At 47.8% G+C, this 27289-nt stretch overlaps 2 protein-coding genes across 36 annotated transcripts in view; one reads left to right on the top strand and one right to left on the bottom strand.

Annotated features, from left to right (window-relative positions):
• Positions 1 to 15386, bottom strand: part of LOC135264845 (cingulin) — a 35152-nt gene extending 19766 nt beyond the window's left edge. For 34 of the 35 annotated variants that reach the window (XM_064353853.1, XM_064353786.1, XM_064353804.1 and 31 more), the window contains exons 1-5: positions 15154 to 15386; positions 4066 to 5107; positions 3732 to 3832; positions 3318 to 3393; positions 2920 to 3015 (exon numbers count right to left, since the gene is read on the bottom strand). In XM_064353853.1, coding sequence (XP_064209923.1) covers positions 2920 to 3015; positions 3318 to 3393; positions 3732 to 3832; positions 4066 to 5106 — 1314 coding nt within the window. In that variant the 5' untranslated portion in view covers position 5107; positions 15154 to 15386. The remainder of the gene's footprint in view (positions 1 to 2919; positions 3016 to 3317; positions 3394 to 3731; positions 3833 to 4065; positions 5108 to 15153) is intronic. The other variant, XM_064354082.1, reaches the window with a different exon arrangement.
• A 3039-nt stretch (positions 15387 to 18425) lies between these two features.
• On the top strand, positions 18426 to 27276 carry she (Src homology 2 domain containing E). The gene is made up of 6 exons (XM_064354096.1): positions 18426 to 19499; positions 21248 to 21374; positions 23256 to 23507; positions 24231 to 24432; positions 24888 to 25007; positions 25976 to 27276. Exons 1-6 carry the CDS (start codon positions 19020 to 19022, stop codon positions 26157 to 26159), a joined length of 1365 nt encoding a protein of 454 aa, XP_064210166.1. The 5' UTR covers positions 18426 to 19019; the 3' UTR covers positions 26160 to 27276.
• Positions 27277 to 27289: the final 13 nt, after the last annotated feature.

The raw sequence follows: 27289 nt of genomic DNA on the forward strand, positions 1-27289 counted from the left end.
AATAAACATGCGGCCGTCAGCATCTCACAACAACTGCAGACAGTGCTGCTTCAGCATCTGACTCCACCTACCGTCAGCTTTCTTTACGCGCCTGGCTACCCATACAGCATCTCTCCATGAGTCACTGTATCATCAGAACTCCTCACAGCCAGTTACAGTGTTCCTTCAGCACGTCACTGCACACGCCAGTGTTACTTCAGCATCTCACTGCACACGCCAGTGTTACTTCAGCATCTCACTGCACACGCCAGTGTTACTTCAGCATCTCACTGCACACGCCAGTGTTACTTCAGCATCTCACTGCACAAGCCAGTGTTACTTCAGCATCTCACTGCACACGCCAGTGTTACTTCAGCATCTCACTGCACAAGCCAGTGTTACTTCAGCATCTCACTGCGAGTCACAGTGTTGCCATAGCATCTCAAAACCAGAGCCATAGTGTTCTTTCAGCATCTCGGTACACCTACAGTCACAGTGTTCCTTCAGCCTTACACTCAGTGCACTTTGGCTCAGAAGTGTTCCCTTCAGCACCTCAGCACATCATGACCTCTCCATAAATAATGACTGAACATCCTGTCCGAGTTCGCAGAAACGGACTGATTCAGATGATGCCAGCAAATAAAGTCGGCTAAAGAGCTGCCCTATGAGTCATTTAAACCCTCAAATGATTCGGTCATACAGTGACAGAGGCAGGAGAGCGGGACAGCAAGTCCAGTCCTGAGTCCTGACAGGAAGGCAGCAGTGTGGCAGCATTAGGACCCAAGGGGGCCCCTGTGCTACACTGTGTCAGACCTCAGGGGGCCCCTGTGCTACACTGTGTCAGACCTGAGGAGGACTCTGTGCTACACTGTGGCAGACCTGAGGGGGACTCTGTGCTACACTGTGGCAGACCTGAGGGGGACTCTGTGCTACACTGTGTCAGACCTCAGGGGGCCCCTGTGCTACACTGTGTCAGACCTGAGGAGGACTCTGTGCTACACTGTGGCAGACCTGAGGGGGACTCTGTGCTACACTGTGTCAGACCTCAGGGGGACAGAGACCGCACTCCTCTCTGTCAACGAAGCTCTCCACGCAGCCCGGGCAGCCTCCCTCTCCTCCGTCTTATTACTTCTGGACCTATCGGCAGCCTTCGACACAGTCGACCACCCCACCCTCCTGTCCTCCCTATCTGCAATGGGGATCTGTGGCACAGTCCTCAATTGGATTGAGTCTTACCTCTCAGATCGCTCCTTCCAGGTAGCCTGGGCTGGTAAAGTATCTGCGCCACACCCCCTCACCACCGGAGTCCCACAGGGCTCGGTCCTTGGTCCTCTCCTCTTCTCTCTCTACACCCAGTCCCTTGGCCCTGTCATCACAGCTCATGGTATGTCTTACCATTGCTATGCTGATGACACACAACTGTTTCTCTCCTTCCCACCCTCTGACACACAGGTCTCAGCCCGCATCACTGCCTGCCTGAGTGATATTCAGAGCTGGATGGTCCGCCACCATCTCAAGCTCAATCCAGGTAAGACAGAGCTCATTTATATTCCGGCTCTTAACTCCCCTCTCTCTGATCTCTCTATCTCCCTAGGTAATACCATCCTCACACCATCACCCTCAACTAGAAACCTTGGCGTGGTGATGGACAACAGACTGTCCCTCACCGAGCACATTTCAGCAGTGACACGTTCATGCAGGTTCTTCCTGTATAACATCCGGAGGATCCGCCCCTTCCTCACAACTTACTCGACCCAACTCCTCGTCCAGGCAGTGGTCCTGTCCCGCCTGGACTACTGTAACTCCCTGCTTTCTGGCCTCCCAGCATCATCTATCAGACCCCTGCAACTCATCCAGAACGCAGCAGCGCGTCTGGTCTTCAACCTCCCCAGACATTCCCACGTTACCCCCCTGCTCACCACCCTCCACTGGCTCCCCGTGATGGCTCGCATCAAATTTAAAACATTAGTGCTAGCCTTCAAAGCAGCCAGGGGGTCAGCCCCTCCCTATCTACGTCAACTCATCAGACCCTACACCCCAGCTAGACCTCTCCGTTCTGCTGCCACATGTCGCCTGGTCCCTGCCCCGGCTCGCACCAGCACCCGGTCACGCCTCCTGTCTGTTCTAGCCCACGGTGGTGGAATGACCTTCCTGTGCAAGTCAGAACAGCAGAGACCCTGGCCGTCTTCAAACGTAGACTGAAGACTCACCTCTTCAAGCTACATCTCACCTCATCACCCCCCACTACCCTCTAACATCCATTAAACCTCAACTGAGCAACCACGCGTCATGTTATTTTCATGTAACTAGGTTCATCTACAACTAGGTGGGTGGGGGGTGGGAATTTATATATATTTAAAAAAAAAAAAAAAAAAAAAAAAAAAGGGGGTACAATTCACACTTTTTGCAAAGTTATACCTATTGTAGCTCTCTTGCAGGAATGTTGTAAAGCGCTTGTCTCTGAGTTTTGTAATGCACTTGTTGTAAGTCGCTCTGGATAAGAGCGTCTGCTAAGAACCTATAATGTAATGTAATGTAAAATAATGGGGAATCTGTGCTACACTGTGTCAGACCCGAGGGGGACTCTGTGCTACACTGTGTCAGACCTGAGGGGTTCTCTGTGCTACACTGTGTCAGACCTGAGGGGTTCTCTGTGCTACACTGTGGCAGACCTCAGGGGGACTCTGTGCTACACTGTGTCAGACCTGAGGGGTTCTCTGTGCTACACTGTGTCAGACCTGAGGGGGACTCTGTGCTACACTGTGTCAGACCTGAGGGGTTTCTCTGTGCTACACTGTGTCAGACCTGAGGGGTTTCTCTGTGCTACACTGTGTCAGACCTGAGGGGGACTCTGTGCTACACTGTGTCAGACCCGAGGCAGACTCTGTGCTACACAAACACACTGACACAGCGCAGAGTACACAGGGACAGAAGGCTGACCTTTCTCTCCACGCTCAGAGCCGACTGCAGCTCAGCAAGCCTCCTCTCCAGATCCCTCTTCTCCGCCCTCCATGCCTCACTGGCGCCCTCGTTGGTCTGGAGAGAGAAGCGCAGCCATCAGCACACACACTTTCACACAGGCACACCTTGTACAAGACGGTTACAGCACAGGCAGAGACACACCAGGGGCCATTTCACAAAGTGTGAGCGAGGAGCTAACTGGCTAACTCATAAAAATATTTTCAATAACAACAGAATCTTATTGGACGAAAGCCTGAGCCATTTCAAAATATGTATGCTATCTATCCAGCTAAATCCTTAATCCTGCTTCATAATATAAGTGTCACGCAAGTGCACACAAACATCCACGCCCAATATAATGGTAAAAATAAACACACCATTACCCTCAGGCCCTGAATCTTCTCAAAGACCAGGTTGACTTTCTGTTTGGTGGCAGATTCATTCTCATTGGCCCTGAAAGAGGAAAAGGGGACAGGATAAGCAGAGGAGTTACAGACGGCACCGGACACACCTCGCCCTTACTCAGCACTTAACGCGTCAGATCATCCACCGTCAGCTCCACTGCCGCTGCTCTTAATCCCACTGCCAGGCACTGCTCTTACCCGCAGGCCTACCTGCCCACTGGATGTGGAGCAGTGTCCAGGTACTGCATGGCTTTTCACTCCAATCACAATTATACTAAAGAGACGGAGGGCAGTCCTGAGGAGGCGTACTGAAGTTATGGAAATGCGGCTTCTTTCTGAAGTGAGAAGAGAATAATCTATTCAAACGTTTTTGAGAATAATCTATACCCCAATCTCAGGATGTTGTAGATGGCCTGTTTGGTTCGTTCCTCTTCGGTCATGACCTCTGAACCTTGACCCTGGTCCATCAGCAGCAGGTCAGGCGTCACCTTGGTGCAAATCACAGGACTTAATGTCAATGAGGTCACAATACCAACAAACAAAAATCATTCACGGATTCACACTGTATGGCAAGAGATACTAAAGCATGTTAAGTTACAGCTCTTTCAAACACAATAGCTAGCTGAGCGCTCACATTAGGTATTCTAATGCAGCCTCATCCCCCAATCAAGGCATTCCTGCAAACCATCAACCAATCACAGAATTCCACCAAGCCGCTTACCTGTGTTTCTGTTTGACTGACGGGCAGCGGCTCCCTAGCAACATAGCTCCCTGTTGACCAGTCGCTAGCTGGTGAAGGAGCAGAGAGGGCGGCCACCCTGGCGACGGACCCGGAGCCCCGCCCCAGACTGCTGTAGGAGGAGGCGGAGGACGACGGAGGGGAGCTGTAGGGGTTGGAGATGGACGAGGGGAGGGGAGGGGCCACCGGCGCGTCCGGCGCCCTGTCGCCAGTGTCCACGCTGCGGGAGCGCTTGTGCTCCTCCGAATTCATCCGCCCTCCAGCTCCGGAGCGCCCCCTAGCTGGACCGGCGGGACCAGCGGGAGCGCTGCCGTCAAACCTGCTGATGAGCCTGTTGATGGGGGCCAGAGAGTTTCTGTCCACAGCCTGGGGGGGATCCTGCACGTACGATATGGGGGGCGGGGGGACTGGGAAGGGCTCTGTAGGCGCATAGTTACCCCGCTGTAGCCCTCCCTCGCCCCCTAGCGACCCGTTCACCCCAGCCTGGGGAGGCCCTCCCCAGCTGCCCCTCCCTCCCCTGCTTTCGGCCGGGGGCCGGGGTTCCACACCCCCCCTCTCCCTCTCCCCTCCGATCCCGACCCCCCCGTCCAGAGTCCCATAGCTGCCGGAGCGGCCGTCTCCAGGGGGCCTCCCCAGGGGCTCGGAGAAGTCCCCCGCGGCCTCGCCCTCCAGCAGGGAGCCGTGGGACCGGGCCCGGCGCAGGGCGCTCCCGCCCCCCTCCCCGGCCAGCGAGCCGGGGGCCCCCCCGTCCTCCCTCCTCCTGGGGAGGCTGCCGTAGGCCTGGGGGGAGCCGGACCTCAGCTGCACCCCGTACGAGTCGCCCTTCTCCCCCTCCTTGAGGACCACGTAGGGCTGCCCCGCGATGCCCTGCACCCGCACCGCCACGCCGTACTTGTGGGCGCCGGCGCCGCTCTTCCCCGCGCTCCGGGCCCCGCCCCCGCCCGTGTCGTGGAGGTCCTTGATGAACCGGATCTGGACGCCGTAGTCCAGGGGCGTCCTCCTGTCCGGGGACGGGGCGCTCATGCTGCGGGGGGCGGAGAGAGAAAAGCGGGGACAGGGTGAGGAACCGAACCGAAGACCGCAGAGGTCCTGCGACAGGACCACGGACACACGTCAACGTTTAAGTGACGGTTCAGCCAGCATCAGCATTTTTGCCTTCCAGGGCAGTGCAGTGAGTATCAAGCACATAGTATGTCAAAAGAAGGTTTATCAGCATTTATTGTACCATCCAGCAGTAGCACATTTGTTGTGTCCGTGGTGTGTTGTGTCCGTCTGGGTAGTATACCAAAATCAACTTCTAACCAAGTTACTCAGCTGTGCGGTTCTTGTGGAAGTTCAGCACGCTGTACTGTCATTTTCTGCAGAGTTGTGGTTCAATCGAAAGTAGTCCGCTTTCAGAACATACTACTAGCGTCGCTGATGAAATCAGATTTGAATGGTTTGTGGGTGGAATGGAAGGATGCGTGTTTCTTTTTAAACGCCGCTGGGTGCCTGTGTGAATGAATGCGCCGTGCTGCCCCCCAGAAGGGCTTGGTAAGAGTGGGGCAGGACCCCGCCCCAACGCCAGAGAGACACGCTTATTTAACCGGAATAAGCGGGGGGGGGCGGCGTTTGGACTCCGGACGGACTGGCATTTGGGTCTCGGTGTTTGTGAAAAGAGCAGCGCACACAAGGAAGCAGTCATTTCTCCACCCCAGCAGCGCAACGGCGCAGCTGCGATTGATATTCAAATGAGGCCCCCGTGGCCGCTGTGAAATGCTCTTTCTGAAAGGAGAAAGATCACGGCGGCCGTTTCCCAGAAGCAGACAGCACAACACAAGCCTGAGAGTTAATCGCATGAGGTTTACGTTCCGGTTAGCTAGCTAAAGTCCATTATGAAGTTATTTCATTGACGTATAGTTTTTCACAGGGCACATGGACTCGTCAGCTGTTACCGTTCATATAGATTGGCACACTAAGGAACCAGAGTGAACTTGGCATCATTCATACTGTTATTTCTGAACGCTGTGTGTGTGTGTGTGTGTGCTTGAGTGCACGCTTCGGGCTGACTTGAAGCCATAGGGAAAAGCAGGCTATATTCCTAGTCACTGCGTTGTATGTTCATCCTCATTTCTCTGCATGAGTCCGCTCCAGCCAACCGACCGGACCTCCGGCTGTCTCTGTGAAGGAGCACAGCTGCTAACCTAAAGGTCACATCATCCCATACACTCTGTTGTACGCTACACGAACCATATTCCCAGCTGTACAAAGGATGAAATTTGTAATCGCTTTAAAAATTACAGAGGCTGTGCATAATCCAAAGCTGTGGCAAGAATAACCTATACCCATTTATCATTCCGTTCCTCCACATTCCACCTGAACAGCAGTCGGGTGACGAAGCCTCATGACAGATGACCTGCTTCATCAGAGCATGCCAAGGCTTCCCATCTTCCACAGGTCCTCATCCAGGCAACAGCCTATCCTCATTCTTCTGCGACACAGGAGCACACGCAGCTAGCACATCCTCCGTACACTCAGACTTGAAAACCGAAAGTCGCTTTCGCCGCGGCTAGGACATCCGTTATCCCTTAACAAGGAGCTTGCAAATTGCTTGCAGATATACACAACCCTTACAACTGGATGACAATTTTAACTATGACAGCGAAGAAGCTGATCACTGATACCGTCCTCGGGAAAGAGCTTCCCATAAATCCACACAAGTAATGTAATTAATGTAACAAAACAACAAAAAAAACACTATCTGAAGGGCACCGCCACCTCCAGCAGTCTCTGTCAGTGTGAATTTAGGAGACAGTGGAAAGTGGGTTCCCAGGTTTCCTGAGTCTAATGGAAGCTTTGCTCACAGCTCTGCAGAAGGCCCTTAAAGCACCGCTGGAGCTCAATAAAGGGAGAAAAGGTCAAGAGGAGGAGGCCGGGAACGACGAGTCTCATCTGCTCATCTGCGTCCTCCCCCAAGCACAGCCTCCCAGGTGAGCTCTTACCATAATGGGCATCATTAGTTAGTAGTGGACAGCAGCAGCAGCTATAGCCTGGACAGTGGAGTGTGCATTAAAGCCAGTGCTGTCTTCCCCCCAGTACATGATTTATAAAATGCAAATCATGCCAGCGCATGATTTTGGGAGTGTCCACTGTATATTTTTAAAGATAAATTAACTTCAAGGTTAAAATGAAATTCCCCAAAACACACCATGTGGGGGTTTTCCACACACACACACACAGACGCACACACACTCTCTCGCTCACGCACACACACACGTACATGCGCCCAAGTGGGCATGCACACACACACACACACACACTTCTCTCGCCCACATGCTGGGCATGGAATGAGGAAGTCTGGGAGCGGGCCCAGTGGATTATGGCTCTTGGCTCTGATGGTATTTACCTCATTGCCTGGGGTGCTCCACTGTTCTGGCATTCTTTACTTGTGACCTTGATTAGTTATTAACTTGGACTATCTCACTCTCTCCCCCTCTCCTTCCCTGTCCCGCTCTCTCTCTCTCTCTCTCTTCCCCTTTCTCACTCTCTCTCTGTCCCCCCTCCCTCCCTCCCTCCCTCCCACCTTTAACTCTTTCTCGCCCAATCTCTCCACCGCTGCACCTTCCTGTCCGCGGTGCAGGCCTGAAAACACGTTGGTCCTGTTTCTGCCTGTTTGCACACAGCACTGGAGCTGCCACTCGCTTTGTCACTTCCCGTTACTGCTCCAGCGCTGATCCCGGAGCAGCGAGCAGCTGGCTGAGCTGCGCAGTCACTGCAGCACAGGAGCCTGCGCTCCCAGCGGACACAGGCACACACCAGGCGTCCAACTCAGGAGGAGGAGTTAGCTTAGCTTTGCGCCACAAAGAGGGAAAAATCCTGCCCACTAGTGCCCCTCCCTCCCTGTGTAATGCTATGAGCCCAGACCACTGAGCCCCTCCCTCCCTGAGTAATGCTATGAGCCCTGCCCACTTAGCCCCTCCTTCCCTGGGTGATGCTATGAGCCCAGACCACTGAGCCCCTCCCTCCCTGGATGATGCTATGAGCCCAGACCACTAAGCCCCTCCCTCCCTGGGTGATGCTATGAGCCCTGACCACTAAGCCCCTCCCTCCCTGAGTAATGCTATGAGCCCAGACCACTGAGCCCCTCCCTCCCTGGGTGATGGTATGAGCCCTGACCACTAAGCCCCTCCCTCCCTGGGTGATGCTATGAGCCCAGACCACTAAGCCCCTCCCTCCCTGGGTGATGCTATGAGCCCAGACCACTAAGCCCCTCCCTCCCTGGGTGATGCTATGAGCCCTGACCACTAAGCCCCTCCCTCCCTGGGTGATGCTATGAGCCCTGACCACTAAGCCCCTCCCTCCCTGGGTGATGCTATGAGCCCTGACCACTGAGCCCCTCCCTCCCTGGGTGATGCTATGAGCCCTGACCACTAAGCCCCTCCCTCCCTGGGTGATGCTATGAGCCCTGCCCACTAAGCCCCTCCCTCTCTGAGTAATGCTATGAGCCCTGCCCACTGAGCCCCTCCCTCCCTGGGTGATGCTATGACCAGATGAGTGTTGCTTTGTGGTTATCCTGGCCACGGGTGCACCTTGCAAGTTCAGGTTTTTCATTCTGTCCTGTGGGGCGTGTCACTCCAAGCACTTCAGCTGAACATTATAAGCAGTGGCCCCATTTACTACTGTATTGCATGTGCGTCAGTTTCAGTTTTAAATAACTGTACAATAACCTGCCATTACTACCGTTAGCAGCAACAACTAAAATTGTTCATCAGACGTCCTGATCGAAACGTACTTCTGTTCATATCTTGATAACGTCACCTGGCTTGAGCAAACTCTCCATCTTTAGACTTTGTGCCACTTCAGTTTTTCCTCCCGCATTCTTTCCCTCCTCTTTCCCTCCTGTGCTCCGCGCCCAATTTCAGTCAGGAGAGCTTTATTGGCGTGACTAACAGTGACACTGCTCCCGAAACGATTTCACAACACGCTCCATTAAACCAAAGGTTGTGAGCGCTGCTGAAGCAGAAGGGCTTCAGTAAATACTTTATCTCATTTCTCTGCCCTTCCTCGGTTTCTCCCGACCCATTAGCACACGCGCCTCCCCCTGGCACCTCCCCCAGGCGCCCCCCCCCCCCCCCAGTCTCAGCCTCTCAGTTCACAGTACCTTTTCAGTTTGCTCTGCTGATAACGGTCACGTCACGTCCGAGCCACACCTTGCACCAGTCCCCCCCCTTCCCTCTCAGGAACTGTCAGCTGTGCCTGGGAAGACAACTCTGGCTCTGAGGGGAAAGGTAAACTATGTGCTGCGTGCGACGCAAAGCACACAGACCTGCAGCACACTGCAGAACCGCACACTATCGCTATCGAACGGCACACCGGAGGACTGCGTATCCCAGAACAGCTTATCTCAGGCCTACGCACTGCAGAACGGCATGTCTCAGAGCGAGGGCTATCAGCGGTCGCGCTAGCTCACGGAATGCTGCGTCTTTGGAAGACAGGACTGTTCAAAATCGGCGTTTTACGCCAATTCACTTGCACTCTGATAAGAAAATAACTGTTTCTGCCATAATATGCGAACAAACAATAATAACATGTAGGCCTATGTCGTTCTTAATTTAATTATGACACGTGCAACAGCAGAAGGATTAGCAGAAGAAGCTAATGTTTGGCCATACAAATTCTTGTCACACAGGCTAATGATATAAAATAAACCAAGGAGTGATTTCTCTTCTAATTTACTCGTGCTGAGTAAGCTGGCCAGAGCACAACATCTCGCTTTCGAGTTTTCATTCAGATCAATGGCTTTCTTCAGAATCTCGCAATGCTATTAACGGCTCTGCGATTATAACGATCGATAAATGACACAAATTTAGGAGCAATTATTTTGTTGTGGTTCAAGTTTGGGTCAACGCCCGTTGCCATCTTAAAAAACTGACCATGGGATGTCTGTGAATGCAGCCCCCCCCCCCTGCATTTTGGCTCTTTCCGCATAGAAAACCGCTGGGCTATGCACCACAGAACAGCTCATCTCAGACAGGCAGTGCACCACAGAACGACACAGCGCAGGGACACGTCATTAGTTATTAAGAGGAGACCTGAGGACGCAAGCGAGGTAATGTGCTCAGTTAGGCGAAGTAAAGGATGACACAGCACACAGTACGCTGGGGTCAGATGACACTAGCAGGCCAATGGTCTGTTATAAAGTAATGCTTACTCACCTATGAGTAGTGCTTATCTTCCCTTATGAGCTCTGTGGATCTGACTGTGCACAAGACCCTGTGGTGCCATAATAAAGGCTGGCATGAGGACAGGCTCCGGCAGTCGATTAACCCCTACTTTGCATCTGGGGGACTATTTGTTTCAAAACATCTAGGCCTGAACAAGCCCCTCCCCCAGATGATGATCTTTCTCCAGGTGAGATGACAGGTAAAGCAGACAGGTCACAGTTAAAGATCTGTTATGAACGCAAATCCCATCGCCAATCTGTGATCTGAGAGCTTCTTTTTTGTTGAAATGATCCAAACACACAGGTTTGCAAACACTGGCCTTCATTTCAACAGACCTCCAGTCAGGTAGCTATACCTTCTTCTGGCCCAAACAACAGAAGTCACACTTACTGGATAACTACTGGAGTATACATATGAATACACATGCATTTATAATACACTTTAATTACTTGCGTTTTGCATACAGCACTGTTTTTCAGGCTCAATACGTGGTTGTCTTTGTGTCAGGAACAAATGTGCCTCAGCGCATAAGCCTTTAGTATTTGGACAATACGGCGTTTGTGGAATTTCCCATTCCTGGGAAATCTCTCGAACGCGTCGGCGGGGCAAAGGTCTCCTGTACGCCGCTTTGTCGACCTCCTTTAGAAATGCCAGCGCCCCGACAAAGGAGCCCCTCCAGAACAGGGTCAAGGGGGAGCGCTGGCTGCAGGCGGGCTGTGAAGGGCGCTGAGCGTTCCTCTGCTCCTCCAGAGCACCTGGAAGCTGAGCGCAGTGCGCTCTGGTGCCCCAGGACTGAGTGGCAGAGCCCTCCCCACCCCCCCCGGGTCTGACTGGCAGAGCCCTCTTGAGCAGAGAGCAGCCGGGCTGTTCTCTTTGTGTGTCAGTGTGTCAGCGATAAACAACAGTGCAGCCCAGTGTCTCTCAGTGCGAGCCCTGCAGGGAGGGGGGGGGGGGCCGAGCCCCGTCCGATTGTCCGAATGATGTGGAGCAGAAAACGAGGGCAGCAATGCTGGGAACGCATCGCGTCCTCTCCCTCGCTACGCTCCCCTCGTCTGTCTGCCTGTCTGTCTGTCTGTCCGCCTGTCTGAGGGTCTGTGTCTGTCCGCCTGTCTGAGGGTCTGTGTCTGTCCGCCTGTCTGTGGCTGTCCGTCTGTCTGTGGGTCTGTGTCTGTCTGCCTGTCTGAGGGTCTGTGTCTGTCCGCCTGTCTGTGGGTCTGTGTCTGTCAGCCTGTCTGAAGGTCTGTGTCTGTCTGTCTGTCTGAGGGTCTGTGTCTCTCCGCCTGTCTGAGGGTCTGTGTCTGTCCGTCTGTCTGCGTTCTGCACACAGGGACTCCACAGGACTGGCTGACGAGCGGCTTCCTCTTACTTTCACAGTTTTCCTTTATTTTTCCTCATGACCTGCTCACTCCGACCCTTCACGCCCAAGCTGATGTGAAAACTGCACCGGTGCTTATCTAAACACTGCTGCCGGAATGGTAAAAACGGAAGAATGACTGAGGGGGAGGGTCTGGCTTTGGAAAGTCGGCACACTCTACTGGACTGATCCGCCTGAGAACACTGGCCCCCTGATGCCCATTCCCTCACCCCTTCTCCTCCAATGGGGAAAAAAACCCCCCCTGAAATTACGGTAGTTCACGGCTCAGGAATACCCCGTGTTGCTGTGGAAGTGGCTCAGGATAAAACTGCGTTGCTGTAGAACAGGTTAACACAGTCATGGCAGCCCTCAAAACTGTTTAATCATGTGGCTGCTACTGATGTTTATGCACCCGGCTCTAAAATGTATTAAATAAACGGTCAGGGGAGAGTGAGCTTGACAAAAGCACAAATTAAGCAAAGCACCACAGATAGAGACTGACTGAAAATGCATTCAGTAGGATACATTGATTTAGCACAAATAAAATTAAAATGGTGGAAAAGAACACAGACGATTAAACTGTAACCTATGGCTCAGGATTGTAAGCTCTTGACAGGAACGCATAAATGGTTCATAAGCAGCGTTTAAACAGCGAAACCGCAAGCCCGACCCTTGCCAAGAATTTGCACGTGTCCCTCTAAATTAATTTGGCATGCACCTTGGTTTGAGTCTGAGAAGGGAGCCAGCTTGTCCTGGTATGACTGAGCAGCGGGTGCTCTACTGCAACGGTGAGCGATTACAGAGTGAATTAAAGGGCACAGTGAGGAGGGCAGAGCAGAAACGTACACCACCTGGTTCTGCAACCGGCACAGCCCGGTTCTGCGACTGGCACAGCCCGGTTCTGCGCCTGGCACAGCCCGGTTCTGTGACTGGCACAGCCCGGTTCTGCGCCTGGCACAGCCCGGTTCTGCGACTGGCACAGCCCGGTTCTGCGCCTGGCACAGCCCGGTTCTGCGCCTGGCACAGCCCGGTTCTGTGACTGGCACCTCCCGGCACCGCGGCTGCCCGGCTCAGAAGGCAAGCTGCCAGTAGGAATTAGAAGCCTGAGGAGCTGTGCCGTGTCACTCCAATCCAGAACGGGAAGAGTGCAAATGAGGCGGGACACGGAGGAATGCGCAGGGGCTCCGGAATGTAGGTTTCTACAGGTTTCCCACTCACTGCACGTTGCCCAAATGAGTGGCAGGAAAAAAAACGAGCGCGGGGCATGTGACCGACATTCTGTCCGTCCTCCTTTCATGTTGCCCTGCCGGTCACCGCAGAACACTTTCCCATCATCGGTCAGAATTCTTTTTACTTTTTTTTTTTTTTTTAGAATAACAGCCTGATAAGGGACCAATAGGAGCGCGCGGCTGTTCTATTCTACCCTGATGCCCCAAGGCCCTTGGCAACGGGGACAATATGGAAAAAGGGTCCCAAGACACAGAGGCTCTCATTCAATTCAAAATCCCTCGCTTTTCAAAATGGAATTTTCCTTCCTTAACGATAATTGAGCTCTAATTATTTTCTATGACAAGCAGAACTCAACATGTGATTAAAAGCGGACAGAATTGGGAAGTAGCAGAGGCACAGAAAGATTTCATCTCTCCCCGCAGTAAGCTCTCCCACTGCATCTCTAACCGTCCCCAAATCGCTCTCCAGGTCTCCCCACAATCACTGCTACTCGCATAAGAAATGGCCATGCTTCTCCATACAGAAATGCCATCAGACAATAACATCCATGGCACTGATCTTTCTGCTTCTATTCCTTGACACTGAGAGAAGAGCCCATTGCTATTTTATATGACACTGGTGGCGTTGATAGTGTGTGTGTGTGACTTGAGCATTACATTGAGGAAAAAGTTTTTTTTTTTTTCTTTGTTTTTTCTAGAACCCTGTTTCTCCATTACACTTAGCTCTCAATCACTTACGCACTCTCCATGTATTCTAGCTCTCGGAGACTTACCATTTCACTTTCTTTCACACTCAGACAAACAAGCATTTCTTTTGCCACTCCAATTCAAATGCGCCTCATTGGCATTACAAAAGGGACCCTGGGGTTGCCAAATAGTTCAAAACAGCACCATATAGAAATGTGGGACGGAGCAATCGTGCAGACCCACACATTCCACGCGACACTGTAAACACCTTGCGGATACTGCCATACCTGCACGAATGAATTCTTTCAAGATGAAAGGTGACATTTTCACAATAACAAAACCTCATTAACTTTAACGTGGTAAAGATACGCCCCGAGCATGAAATAAACACTCACTTTGCACCAACTACATCAACATAAATAAATAGGCCGTGTAGTGATAAAAAAAATATATATATATATATATACAACTCAAATGAACAATACGCTACGTTTTGAAAAAAGCTGAAATTAAATTGAACGCTTTTATATATTAACGTTCCGGACTCGTTTACAAAAACTTTAAGCTGTCCAAGTAGTCTTCATCACGCCACAACAGACTTTACTGACAGGTCTGGTGCCAGCTAACGTTATCTGGGAAAATGTTACAGTGAAGAATGAGCTGTTCTCGGTATCGTGTATGCGTCACGCTCATAGCTGACCAGTATCGACCCTGCTAGACTACAACTGAAACTTGGTAGCTAACTCTGGCTCGCGTTACCAGGCTCGGTTGCTTGATACGGATGATATGTGTTCTGGCACAGTCAACCTTTCATCTGAAGCTGACAGAAATTAAATGATCTTGGGATTAATCTGATTTTTAAAAAATCGTTTCCAACACTTTTTTTTCAACTGCGAGACAATGCAATGAACCTTGCCGAATTCACTAGGAAACATTAGCTAGCTATGTCAACAGCCAATTTATGATAAAGCATCGTGTTCTGCCCATACAGTTAACCTTAGCGATCCAGCTGGCGTCATACATAGCTGGAATCATGCTACTGTGTAAAATAGCCAAGTTAATTACTTTTATTAGCTGCATAACGAGTACGTTCGCTAGTCTACCGTTAACTTAGGCTAGTACTGACATGAACACGATTTTCTTTCTCACAGTTCCCCAGCGAAACTATGCTAGCAATGCAAACTAAATTCCTTCTTCAAATCTAAATCAAGGTTGCTAGTTAGAGGCATCTCGCGAGCGCCACAGGTGCTGCACCTGCTCTGTTGCCTAAGCACTCTTTTCCTACCAGTCTGTTACTAGTTACTTAACTAGCGACTAGAGGACGTTAGGCAGCTAGTCAGCTAAAACATTCCGTGAAACACCAGCCATATAAACATTATTTCAAAACAGATCATTTGAAAATACCAAAAAAAAACTTTACACAATAAATGAAGTGAATTAAAAGTTAAAAAAACAAAGACCACTTTCGAAAATAAATTACCGGCAACCAGGTTACCGACTAGTGATTAACGTTAGCTGGCTAAACGTAATCGGCGCGCTTGTGTAGTGCTGGTAGCCAACTAACGTTAGCTAGGCTGGCTAGCTTCAGGGTACATACCTGCTGCTGTCAAAGAAGTCTAAATCCTTTTCTAATTTCTTTATTGCTGCTTGGTCCGCTTTAGTGATCCTCCGTCTGGTGAACTGTACGTTTAATAATACTCAGTGTTACTCAATAAAGAAATAAGTCCACTTGAGTAATTTTTTGTGTTTATTGAACGGACCCAAATTGCTTCGCTCGTACAACCTGTTACCTTTCAGACCGATACGGAATTATCCCGCCCATCGGTGCCTCTATGGACTATTCGATTGGCTGAGAACAAATTTGTAGGTGGTACCTCCTAAGTCATGTCTGCTATGCATATTGGTGTGGCAATTATGTCAATCTGTTATAACTGACGCTAGGGGTAGGTCTCCGGTTGGCGTCTGGGCCATTAATAAAAGCCATCATTAATTATCCTTCATAAAATCTTCAGGAATTAATTTAAAACGTTTATGTTGTTCCTCTCTTAAAATGTAGCGAAATATTCTTTTTTAGCAGGAGCCCCTCGCTCTATAGAAATATATATTCAATATACATGTCAAAGTCAATTTATTAATTTTAACATTCTTTAATTATTCATTGTTTTGATACATTCCTTGGTATGGATGACTACTAAGAAGTAAATATTAAGAGAGTACCTACAAAATGCGTAGCTTACAGCTAAAATAAACAGTATGTCTCAAACTCAACTTCAGATGTTATAACCAACGCCACTATTCAAAACAAATTAGCCGAATGAAAAAATTAAAACGCACATGCAAAACAAGGAATGTATAATTACTATCTTTAAAAAAAAAAACCACAGAATTCATTATCTATTCCCCACTGAGGACTGTTCCCTACAGACACCACTAGAGGGAACCAGTTTAAAAGATGCTGAAAGGACTGCTTCTAATCAACCAGTACAAATGACCAACTTTCAAGAATTCAGTGCTTGAATACAAACTCTATTTAAACCTTTATTTTACCAGGAGGTCCCATTGAGATCAAAATCTCTTTTACAAGAGAGACCTGGCCAAGGTAGCAGCCATATAACATCACAACAATATTAAAATGCAACATGTACAACATGATATACAAAAATCTACAATAATACAGAAGAACAGATATTCAAATCTCAAGATAAACAACCACATAGATCGCAGAAACAAAATAAATAGCTCTTCAGCCTCAGGCCATTGATTTATTCCAAAAACAAACAAACAAAATAAATTTTTAGTTATTGAATTTATATTATACTTTTGAGAAATACTGTATCTGCACATGCTTGCATTTTTTTATACAGCCATATTTTCATTAGATTGGGAGATCTATCATAAATTAAGCACACAGTGGAAGTATTTGAGTGTGAGGTAATTAGCTGGTCAGTGCACAGGGCACCTGTGCAGCATCTTGAAAGTCATTGCTTCAGCCTGCCAGCCTACATGCTGTACTGACATACTGTAATACCATCAAGAGCCAAGAGTCACTTCAGTCAGACAGGTAACGGACATGGCTGACAGCCAATCAAAGCTTGATTACATGGTTTTGAATTTAAGCATAAAATGAGTGCCTGTGGTGCTGTCCCCAATCCCTCTGTGGACTGTCTGAGATGTGATGTGATGATATTCCTGGTCATGTTGTTTCAGCTTGACCTGAATGACCGGTTGAACATGTAGACATTAGAAATTGCAGCACCATTTATACATAGCTCCCATTTCAGGGCACCATAATATTTTGTACATATTATAGTTACGTAAATGAAAGTAGTCATGTTTAGAAATTTGCGCATATCCTTTGCATGCAATGACTGCTTGAAGTCTGTGACCCATGAACATCACCAGCCCAGGTACTGGGTATTGTCTCTGGCAGGTCTGAACTGCAGCCATCACAAGCTAGATGCTCGTGAAGTTTTCTCTTCAGAATATGAAACTCATGCTCAATTAGATTCAGATTGGGCGAATGACTTGGGTAACTGAGAATTTTCCAGATTTTGACTTTGCAAAATTCCTTTGTTGTTTTAGCAGTATGTTTGGGATCATTGTCTTTGAGTAGGATGAAGTGCTGTCCAAAGACTATGGTGGCATTTGGTTGAACTTAATGAGATAAGATGCTTCTGTACACTTCAGAATTCATTCTGCTGCTGCTATTAGCAGTTACATCATCAATGAAGACAAGTAAGGCAGTATCTGTGGCAGCAATACATGCCCAAACCATAGCACCTCCACTACCATGTTTCACAGTTGAAGGAGGGGGGAGCTGCTTTGGATCTTGGCCGGTTTATTTTGGCCTCTACACTTTAATCTTGCCATCACGCTGAGAGAAGTGAATCTTGGCCTCATCTGTCCACAAGACCTTTTTCCAGAACTGGCTCCTTTTTGGTACTTCTCAGCCAAATGTAACCTGGCCATCCTGTTTTTGTGGCTAACAAGTGATTCGCATCTTGCGGAGTAACCTTGGAAGTTCTGTTCATATAGTCTTCTGCGGACAATAGTCACTGACATATCCACACCTGTCTCCTGAAGAGTGTTTCAAAACTGTCAAACAGGTATTTGTGGGTTTTTCTTCATTATGGTGAGAATTAAACTGTAGAGGTGTTCCTTGGCATACCTGGCACCTTGCAATTACTAAGCTCACCACTGCCCCCTTTCTTCGTAATTATGTTCCAAACAGTTGATTTTGGTAAGCCTAAGGTTTGGCCTGTCTCTGATCTTGGTCATTGTAATTTTGTATTTGCTGACAATAAAGAATGGCCTAATTTTAAACTGCCTAACTTAAAATAGAGGCCTACAGCAACTCTATTTAACCTGTATTAGAGATTTTTAGTCTGAATATAGGTTACCATCAACATATGTCCCCATTTGACCCAGGAAGACAGTAGGCTATGCCAGCATTCCTCCCCTTTCAAGAACAATGCTGTGAGACGATAATGAATGTATTGCACTTACTCAATTAGTTTGACATACACAACTAATTTTTAACCTGCAATATTTAGTCATAAATGTAAAATCTATGAAATGCTGGTTTTCATGAAAAGAATTTATAGTTTAATTAGGTAGCCGCATCATATTGTATTATTTTGTATAGCATATTTATTCTATGTTTAACACAGTACGAACATAAATATAAGATGGCAAGTAATTTAATTATGAATGTGAGGTGTAATTTGTATTTGTAGTTAATTGAAATTATACCTTATGACTACACTGCTTTGAACTAATAACCTACTATTAATAGGCTGCCGCCTGCAGCTGTTCCCTCCTCCCACGCACTACCCCTCCACCCCTTCCTCATTTTGAACCAACCCATACCCCTACTCTCTCAGTTCACCTCGGACCCCGGTTTCTTCGAGTTCTCACTCTGTATTGGACAGTCGCTCAGTCTAGACGCTCTGGGAATGGGATCTTTTGTAGGAATCAAGAAAAACTTTCAGTTCTTTCGAGTTTACCCACTCCAAAGGCTACTCTTTATTCTACGAGAATAGCTTCAGGAAAAGAAAGGAGAGGGTAATTAATTATAGGCCACACCAATGTAAGAAAAAAAGAAGGTAAGAAAGGAGCAGTTGGAGGATAAGAAAGGGAACGAAACGAAACATAGATGGGATAAAGTCATTTAAAATCGCATTGTACTATATGTGTAATATATGCTTTAGCTTGCAGTTTAGATAATCGTGTATTATACCTTAGCGGTGGTGCATTGTGAACGCAGTAGTTAGTCGCGAAAATCACTCAATTAAGTAATAGCCAACTTGTAGCAACAAAATAGAAATTATAATAACTCTGTATTGTAAGCTCCTGATAACATATTACCTGTACAAGTGCGGAGAATTCCTTAAAGTGCATATCATTAAGTGTATGGCGAGGAGAAGTGATAATATATATTTCAGTATTTCACCATAAGCGGATATGGCAAAGTGGTTCAAAGATTTCCCCATGACTTTGAAGAACGGTACCGACAGGATCCGCTCCGCATCAGAATCTGGCTCCCAGACCCGAGCCAAGCCCGTTTCGGCAGCTGGGAAAGGGACTCAGCGCAAAAATTCGGGAGTTGAGGGAATTAGTGGTGGGGTGGGCTCGCTCCTGTCCGGTAGAAATCGGAAAAATTCGTCTATGGATATGGGCCGGAACGGCACCGCCACCAGCGGTGTAACTAAAGACGTGAAAGTTTGGGATAGTTTACTTCCAGGCAAGGGTCGGAAAAATTCCAAGGTCGAGACAGGATTAGAAGAGTATCGTTCACTTAAAACGTCAACGTTTGCACATACCTACATCAGCAGGCTGATCAAGGTAGACAAACAAGACAAGAACCAAAACTACAATAGCGGTACTGGCGGTCAAGTGGTACCAGAAACAGAGAAAGCAACGGCAGCTAGCAAGACAGAAGCGGTGAGTATGGTCAGACGGGGTTCTGTTCTGGTCATGGTTTCTATGTTTTCGAGTCTGATTAAACGTGATATCCTTACCTGTACCAACGCAAACATGTAAGAGAATTTAACATGAATAATGTACAGGATCAATCACAACCCCTCTCTTATAAACACAATGATAATTATGGACTATCAAAATTTGAATGTTAAAATGAACTTGGATTTTTGTGTGCTTGTATGCTTTGTTTGACAACATTTCCGAGTTTATTGAAAGCCTGTCAAAATATAATCTTCACATATTGCACATACTTCTTTTCCAATGATGGTAATTACCCTGCTGTGTGTAGCAATATTATTTTAAATACATTGTAATGAACTGACAGAGAACAGGAGTGGTTGGCAGTGGTTTAGGGTTGAATAGCATATTAAACTTAAATGAGAGGCAAACTGCTACAGTTAAAGTGGGGCCACAATTAAGACATCACAACATATTGATAGTTTTAGCTTATGCAATCAAATCACTGCAGTAGTGTATGAAGGTGATACATTATGTATCTATTTATAAGATAATATTATATCAACTTAGTCAGGCAGATTGTCACTGGAGACAAAAGAAAGAGTCGAAGTTGAAATCATAGATTCAGTATTTCTCCCCTCCCTTGGTCTTTGTCTTCACTCTATTGTGTCACCTCCTCCCTCCATGTTTCCCTCTCTGTCTTTCTTTCCTTTCCCTTCCTCCTTTCTCTCCATCCCCCATCCTCCCTATTGAGCTTACACTTGTGATATGATCATATAGGCCATTATGCCCATGTCATACTATGTTGTGAATTTAGTCTTTTCCCTTCTTCTCTCTTTCTCTTCCTCTCCCAGATCCCTTCCAACACCATATACACTTACACTTACACTTACACACACACACACACACACACGCTCTCTCTCACACACTCACTGACTTACATGCATTCTCACACATTCACACAAACACTTGCATGGATACTCATGCGTTGCTCACATACACATACACACACACACGCACACGCACATACACACACACAAACACACACCCTTCCTCTCTTTTTTCTTCTAGTCTTTCAACCTCCAATAAAGACTATCAGGTTGTTTAAAGAGTTGTGTCACTTGACACTTACGTGCAAAGCACTTCCATTGTGACTATCCCTCTGGCTACGCTTTTTTTGATCGTAAAAAATACATGGCAGGATGGTGCGAGACAAAGGAACACCAGTGAATCATTTGGGCAGGGGAAAGGAGAAAGGAGGCGGCTCAGATTCACATTTCTAGGAATGTAACCCTTTCCCATTTTAGTTTATTGTTTTATTCTTTGCTAAGTTCCTCAGTTCTTTATTAATTTATTGTGGCATTTTACTAAAATCTCAGACTGTTTTTGATTCTTTGACAACATCAGCTTGGCATGTTAGGGATAAGCTATTTAGTCTCTAGAACCAATAGGTAATCGCACCTTAAAAAAAGAAGTGTAAAATGCGATGTAAAAACAGCAGCGGCTTCCTCAGGTCATAAAGCGTGACAATCTGGAAGTCTGTCTGGAATTGCAGAACCTGGTTGTTAATTAAATCATGATCATTATTCGCTAATACTCTCTGTGAATTTATATAGGTTTTTATGAGTGTATTGAGTATAAATACCTTGCTGATGTGCACAACCTGAAATATGGTCACTCATGTCCCCTGTCCTCTAACCGTGCCTCCTCATTGTGCGCTGGATGGTAAACTGCTGTTCTCCCTGCGGTAGCTGATCATTTTGGAGGACTACGCAGACCCCTTTGATGCACAAAAAACCCGGGAGCAGAGGGAGGCCGAGAGAGAGGGAGAGAACGACGGGTACATGGAGCCATACGACGCCCAGCAGATGATTACAGGTGTGTGCAGGACCGGTCCTGGGCGTCGCTCACATAGGCGGCTGCCGAGGGCGCCATTTGTCTGGGGGGTGCCAAACGGGTCCGCAGTCACTCAGGCGATCTGCCCCCCCCCCCCCCTTTTGGGCCTCAATCCACAACCTCCCCTAGTGCGGTAGAAAGGCCAGAGCTGTGCATGGGTGTGTGTGCGCGTGTATTCATGTTTTTATACGTGTGCTTTTCTGTCTGTCTCTGTACAGAAAATAAGGAGGGACAGGGAAAACAGAAGTAAAAAAAGTCAACGAGCACTGTACTCTAGTTTAGTTTCCCTGGCAGTTGCCATGGTGATGATGTTGTGCTGGGACAATGGGTGCAGTTTCCTGTCTCTACTTCCTGTTTCCTGTCTCTGTTTCCTGGTCCCATTCTCTGAATAGGATGGTGCCCCCCACTGAACCCCTTCTGCTATATGCTCCCCCCACCCGCTTTGTGAGAAAGCCCACCCCTTGCCTTCACTCAATCACTTCCCAGAATCCAGGAAGAGGCCCAGTCAGTCAGCCAATCACGTGCTCCCATGACCTTTCATGTCATTACTCCATTGTTTTGCTCAGAACACTCACACAATAGCCCTGGTACATAGCGAATGGTCTGTAACATTGTGAGATTATAGTGACGTAGAAAGCTATTAGTTGTTGTTATTCTCAAGAAATAAAACTGTCTTGCTATATAATTATGGATTAAGTAATAAGAAAGATACTGCAGCACTATAGCGTCCTGCGTATTATACACAATAGACATTTTGAGTGGTTTCATCCACTGTGTGTGCCATCACAGAGAGTCATACATACAGCATGTGTAGTACATTTATCAGGTACTGGGCGTCCACAGACTATTGTCTCACACATGCCTATGCTACTCTGTTGATCATACTTGGGAGCTCAGCCTAATGAGTAGGTCAGATTCAGTCCTTCTAGCCGGGTAAGTACATCACCTAAATGAGGCATGCAATTGCTTTTAAAACCTACATGTTAAAAGGCCCAAACATTTGAAGGGAAATAGATGTGCCCATTCACATAAGCTGTCAATGAACCAACTGACAGTGTTGAGGAAACTACTCTGAAAGTGTAGTTGTTCAAACTACTTATTACTTCACATCGAAAGTAGTTGAACTGTAGGAAAGCTCCCCTAAAGAGAAATTAAGCTGGCAAAACAATTATTCAAAAACATTTTTTATCATGTTCCCCAGACATGATGTACATGTGAGCAATGCCTTCTTTTTGCATGTGTGGGAATTGGTGGTTGACCGTTAGCAACTATAGTAGAGTGGAGTGCTTCTCACCAATCACCAATCAGGATTAGAGGGATAAGAGAGAAAGGAGGTGGTATTTGGTCAACAAAGCTAGGAAAATAAATATTTTAGGGCCAAAAGTAGGTGGTTGTTCCTCTAGTTAACTACACTTCAAAATGGCAAAAAGATAATTAACTACTACAATCAGTATACACATTTGAATGTAGTTGAACTAGCTGCAAACTGCTCCAAAATTTAATCAAACTACAAGTACTTAAACTACTCCCCAACACTGCCAACTGATGCCCAGTTATTTTATTAGATTGTATTTGTGCTTGCTATTGTACAGCCAGCAGGTTAAGAGAACCTTGTGTAAATGGTGGGTTGGGCTAGGTGGTGTAAACTTTCGGAGATGCATTCATGAAATCACAGTCAACATTTCAAGCAATGAGATGGACAAGTATGTGAGGACCAGGCAGAAGAGTGTTCCTCTTGAGGCCCGGACCGTCATTGAATCTTGTGTTCTTCTGCCTGTGCAGTACGGCTGAGTTAGTTTGCACTGATGTCCTGGTTCTCCTAGTCATATACACAGAGTAATGGGGTACGCTGTTCCCACACAGAAATACGACGCAGGGGATCAAAGGACCTGCTGAGTGTGAAGTGTGTCCTGCTGGAGGGGGGAGAGGGAGCCGCAGAGGAGGGCCGACCCAGCCCTCCCCTCATATATGACACCCCGTATGAGGGGGGAGTGGAGGGGGAGGTGGGAGGAGGCTGGAGCCCGGTCACCCGGCCAGAGCTGGACCCCCGTCCCCCTACTGATTACGAGCTGCCCTGGGAGTGGAAGAAGGAGCAGATTGTGAGAGTCCTGTCAGGTACTTCAGTGACCCAGACACACATGCACACACACACACACGCATACACACACACACGAAAGCACACCACAAACAACACAGCACACACACCACGTACACACACACAGCACACACACACACACACACAGACACACACAATACATGCACACACACACACACACACATACTGCACCACACACACACGCATACACACACACACACACACACGCACAGCATACACACACACACACGCATAATGCACACACAAGTACACACACGCATACACACACACGCATACATGCACACACACACACACACACGCATACATGCACACACGCACACACATACACACACACACACACACACACAAACACACACACACACACACGCATCATGCACACTACACACAGCACTCGTCTCGACACGCACACACCACACACACACACAAATCACTTAAGCTCACATTTCGGGCAGTGGAAAGTCATCGCAGTTGCGCTGCCACACCAGTAATGAATGGAGCATGGCAGCTTAGCCACGCTATCTGCGCATTACACTGCCTCCACATCCCACAGTGCTGTGCCTCTACATTTCCCATGAGCACTGTGAAGCATTTCAACTCCGTTCCATGCTTACGGCTGACATGCAACATCCACGACTCTGCACGTTATCTAAATGAGTGCTCTTCCACTTCATTTCTTTGCTATTTATTTCTCCTCTTACGTTTCTCCCTCTCCGTTCCCCCAGCTCAGTTTGAGGGAATTGAGCACCCGCCCCTCACCAAAGAGGAACCCCCCCACCCCACACGGCAGCAGCAGCAGCACCTGCGGCAAAAGAGCCTGGGCCAAAAGATCCTCAAATCCTCCCCTCCCCCTGCCTCCTCTCCCAGCCCCACATCCGAGGTGGAGACTGCTAAGGTTGACCCCACTCTGCCCCTGGAGAAACAAAGGTGTGTGTGTGCGTGTGTGTGTGTGGGTGTGTGTATACGCACATTTGTGTGTACATGAATGTGTGGGTTTGTGTGTATTTCAGAATCAAGCTTTCATTTATTATGCACATTGTTTATTTATTTATTTATTTGATATGGATAGAGGCGGCCACTTGACTGTCCCAGAATTAGCTATCATGCTAAATTTCATCTGGTGTCCCTGGGCAGTGTGCATTATCAGTATGATGAATAGCAGTCTGTGTGTTCTCAGGTTAAGCATTTGCATTGTTAGCCCCTGTTTTAAGTGTGTGTGCGTGACCCCTGACCCACGTTCTTTGCACATGTATTTGGAACGTTATGTAAGTGTGAAACGTGCTGTCACAATTTGTGCCGCTGTACAGTGTGCTATAAAACAGGATTTGTTTTTTATGCCAACTTAATTTAGCTAAATCCGTGCTCCCATCCTCCCTCCACAGCTGGTACCATGGCTGCATATCGCGGCAGGAGGCGGAGTCACAGTTGCAGTCCTATAAAGAGGCCAGCTTCCTTGTGAGGGACAGCGAATCAGGCACTAGCAAGTACTCTATCGCTCTCAAGTGAGTAGCATCAAAGTGTTTCTTTATTATGTGTGCATGTTTGTGTGTGCGTTTGTATGTTAGTGCGAGATAGAGAGAAAGAGAAAGAGAGTTAGCTTGAGAATTAGTGAAAGAGAATGGGAGTCAGGCAGATTTAGTGATAGGTAGATAGATAGATAGATAGATAGATAGATAGATAGATAGATAGATAGATATTAACCTATTGGAAATATAAGAAAGAGTTCCCCACATTACTAAGTACGGTAGATAAAGACCACATGGCTACTTTGGCCTGTCCCAGCTCAAAATATAAAAGCTCAGGAAGTGATGGATAATGTTTAAAACACGAGGCACCTGTGCGTTTCACATTATCATGTATACGATCATTACTTTGTGTAGAATGGCAGGGAAAGCCTGAAAGATTCTCTAGTCTGTCGCAGTGCAAACGTACACCACGCCAGAAATAGTGTGTTTCTGGGGGGCTGTCCGGCCCAGCGAATGGCCGTAAGACCCTGTGAGAGTGGGCCGGCGAAGGACGCGCCTCTGCAGGGGCCTCCCGACCAGCTGGGGCCTGTAATCTGTTTCTGTGCGGGAGCCAGCTTAACTGCGCCGTCACAAATTCCCTGCCCGCTTACGAATTTGGTCGCGGTCCAACGGAAGCTGCGTGCGTCGCCTTCGCACCCCGCCGACACGGCGGCCTATTCTCAGCGTCATGACACACCGCTTCCTGCGGGATTCCCGCTTCTGACAGGAGGCCTCTTTAAAGTGAGAGCTGGGCCAAAGGTGGACCTTGTAAAAATGAGGGACACGCAGCGCCCCCTACCTGCCCTGCAGGGTCAGGATGTGGTGTGTCCTTTCTGTAAAGAACACTGGCCTAACACGGAGCTCTGCTGCATCATTCTCTCAGTGCCTACCAGTTCCAAGTGTGTCCGCACAGTGCCATATGTCTCACTGTGTCTCCCCTCCCTCCCTCCCTCCCTCCCTCCTAGGACCAGCCAGGGCTGTGTGCACATCATCGTGGCTCAGACCAAAGAGAGCGGCTACACCCTGGACCAGAGCAGCTGCGTGTTCCCCAGCATCCCCGAGGTGGTGCACCACTACTGCGCCCAGCGGCTGCCTTTCAATGGGGCCGAGCACATGACCCTGCAGCACCCCGTGCCCCGACCTCACTGACTCACTGACTCCGCCCCCCATCTCTCTCTGCCCCTGGGCAGGTCTCTGATCTTACTCATTTATTTTCATAATCTGGCCCTGTCACTTTCTTTCAGATACTCACTTGATCTCACCCACACTCTTATCTTTATGTTTTGCTCTCCTTATGACTGTTTGTTTTCTTTTTATCAAACCATGTCATATATTTTTGTCTAGTGTTGACAATACCCATTTCAGTTTAGGGCAACTCTTTCAAATACGTAATTAGAATAACAATATTTATCATATTGCCATTTTATCTTCTGTTCCCCATAACTCAACCTCTCTCTGCTTTATCCTGTCTGCTGTCACTGTTTATGGCGAATATAAAATAACTGTCCTTCAATGTGACTCTTGAGCTATCTGCCGCATAAACGAGCATAAGAAGTCAATCTCACGTCCCCCTCTAGTGGACAAGCTGTTAAACTGCACCAAAACACGAGCAATGCTGAAAGGTGATATAAATTCAAAAGTCCTTTCTGCCAAGGGCTTTAGGATTTACAGACACACTACATTAAGAATATTTTGGTACAGAGAAAATCTACCTTTCTTTTTATATCTATCTCCAATGCATTGCATGCGAATGTAATCTCCCCCACCCCCTTGTGACCCATGGAGTGAGTAGGCCCAATACAATGTGCTGCCTTCAGTATTGACCTTTGCCTGATAACCAGCCTTAGCTTAATGACCAAAAATCAATACTGGAAATCAAAGTATGCTGAGTTATCAACTGAATCAATGCTGGTGTATTGAACTGGGCACTGGTAAAGATTCCCATTGACTGGACTTATTTCAGATGAGGAGCGAGGACTATTTTCACTTCCCCTTCATGCATCTACTTAGTTTAGCAATGGTTAGTTGTATCTTTACTCATAGTAATCTTTACTAGTGCTAAATAAATTGTCTTGCAAACTATTGTTATCAATAGTTATTGAATTAATGTAATTGTTTCAGACAAAGAATGCCAAAGCTTGTTTTAAAAAAATTATGCCTTAAAATGTTTTGTTGCAGTCTGTTGTACATATATACAGTGTGTTCATGAGTAACCATGAATTATTTGACATTATTAATATCAATAAAGTTTGACATCAATAATTGACTGGATTGTGGAC

The sequence above is a fragment of the Anguilla rostrata genome, chromosome 1 (assembly GCF_018555375.3).
Source record: "Anguilla rostrata isolate EN2019 chromosome 1, ASM1855537v3, whole genome shotgun sequence".
Classification (NCBI taxonomy): Eukaryota; Metazoa; Chordata; class Actinopteri; order Anguilliformes; family Anguillidae; genus Anguilla; species Anguilla rostrata.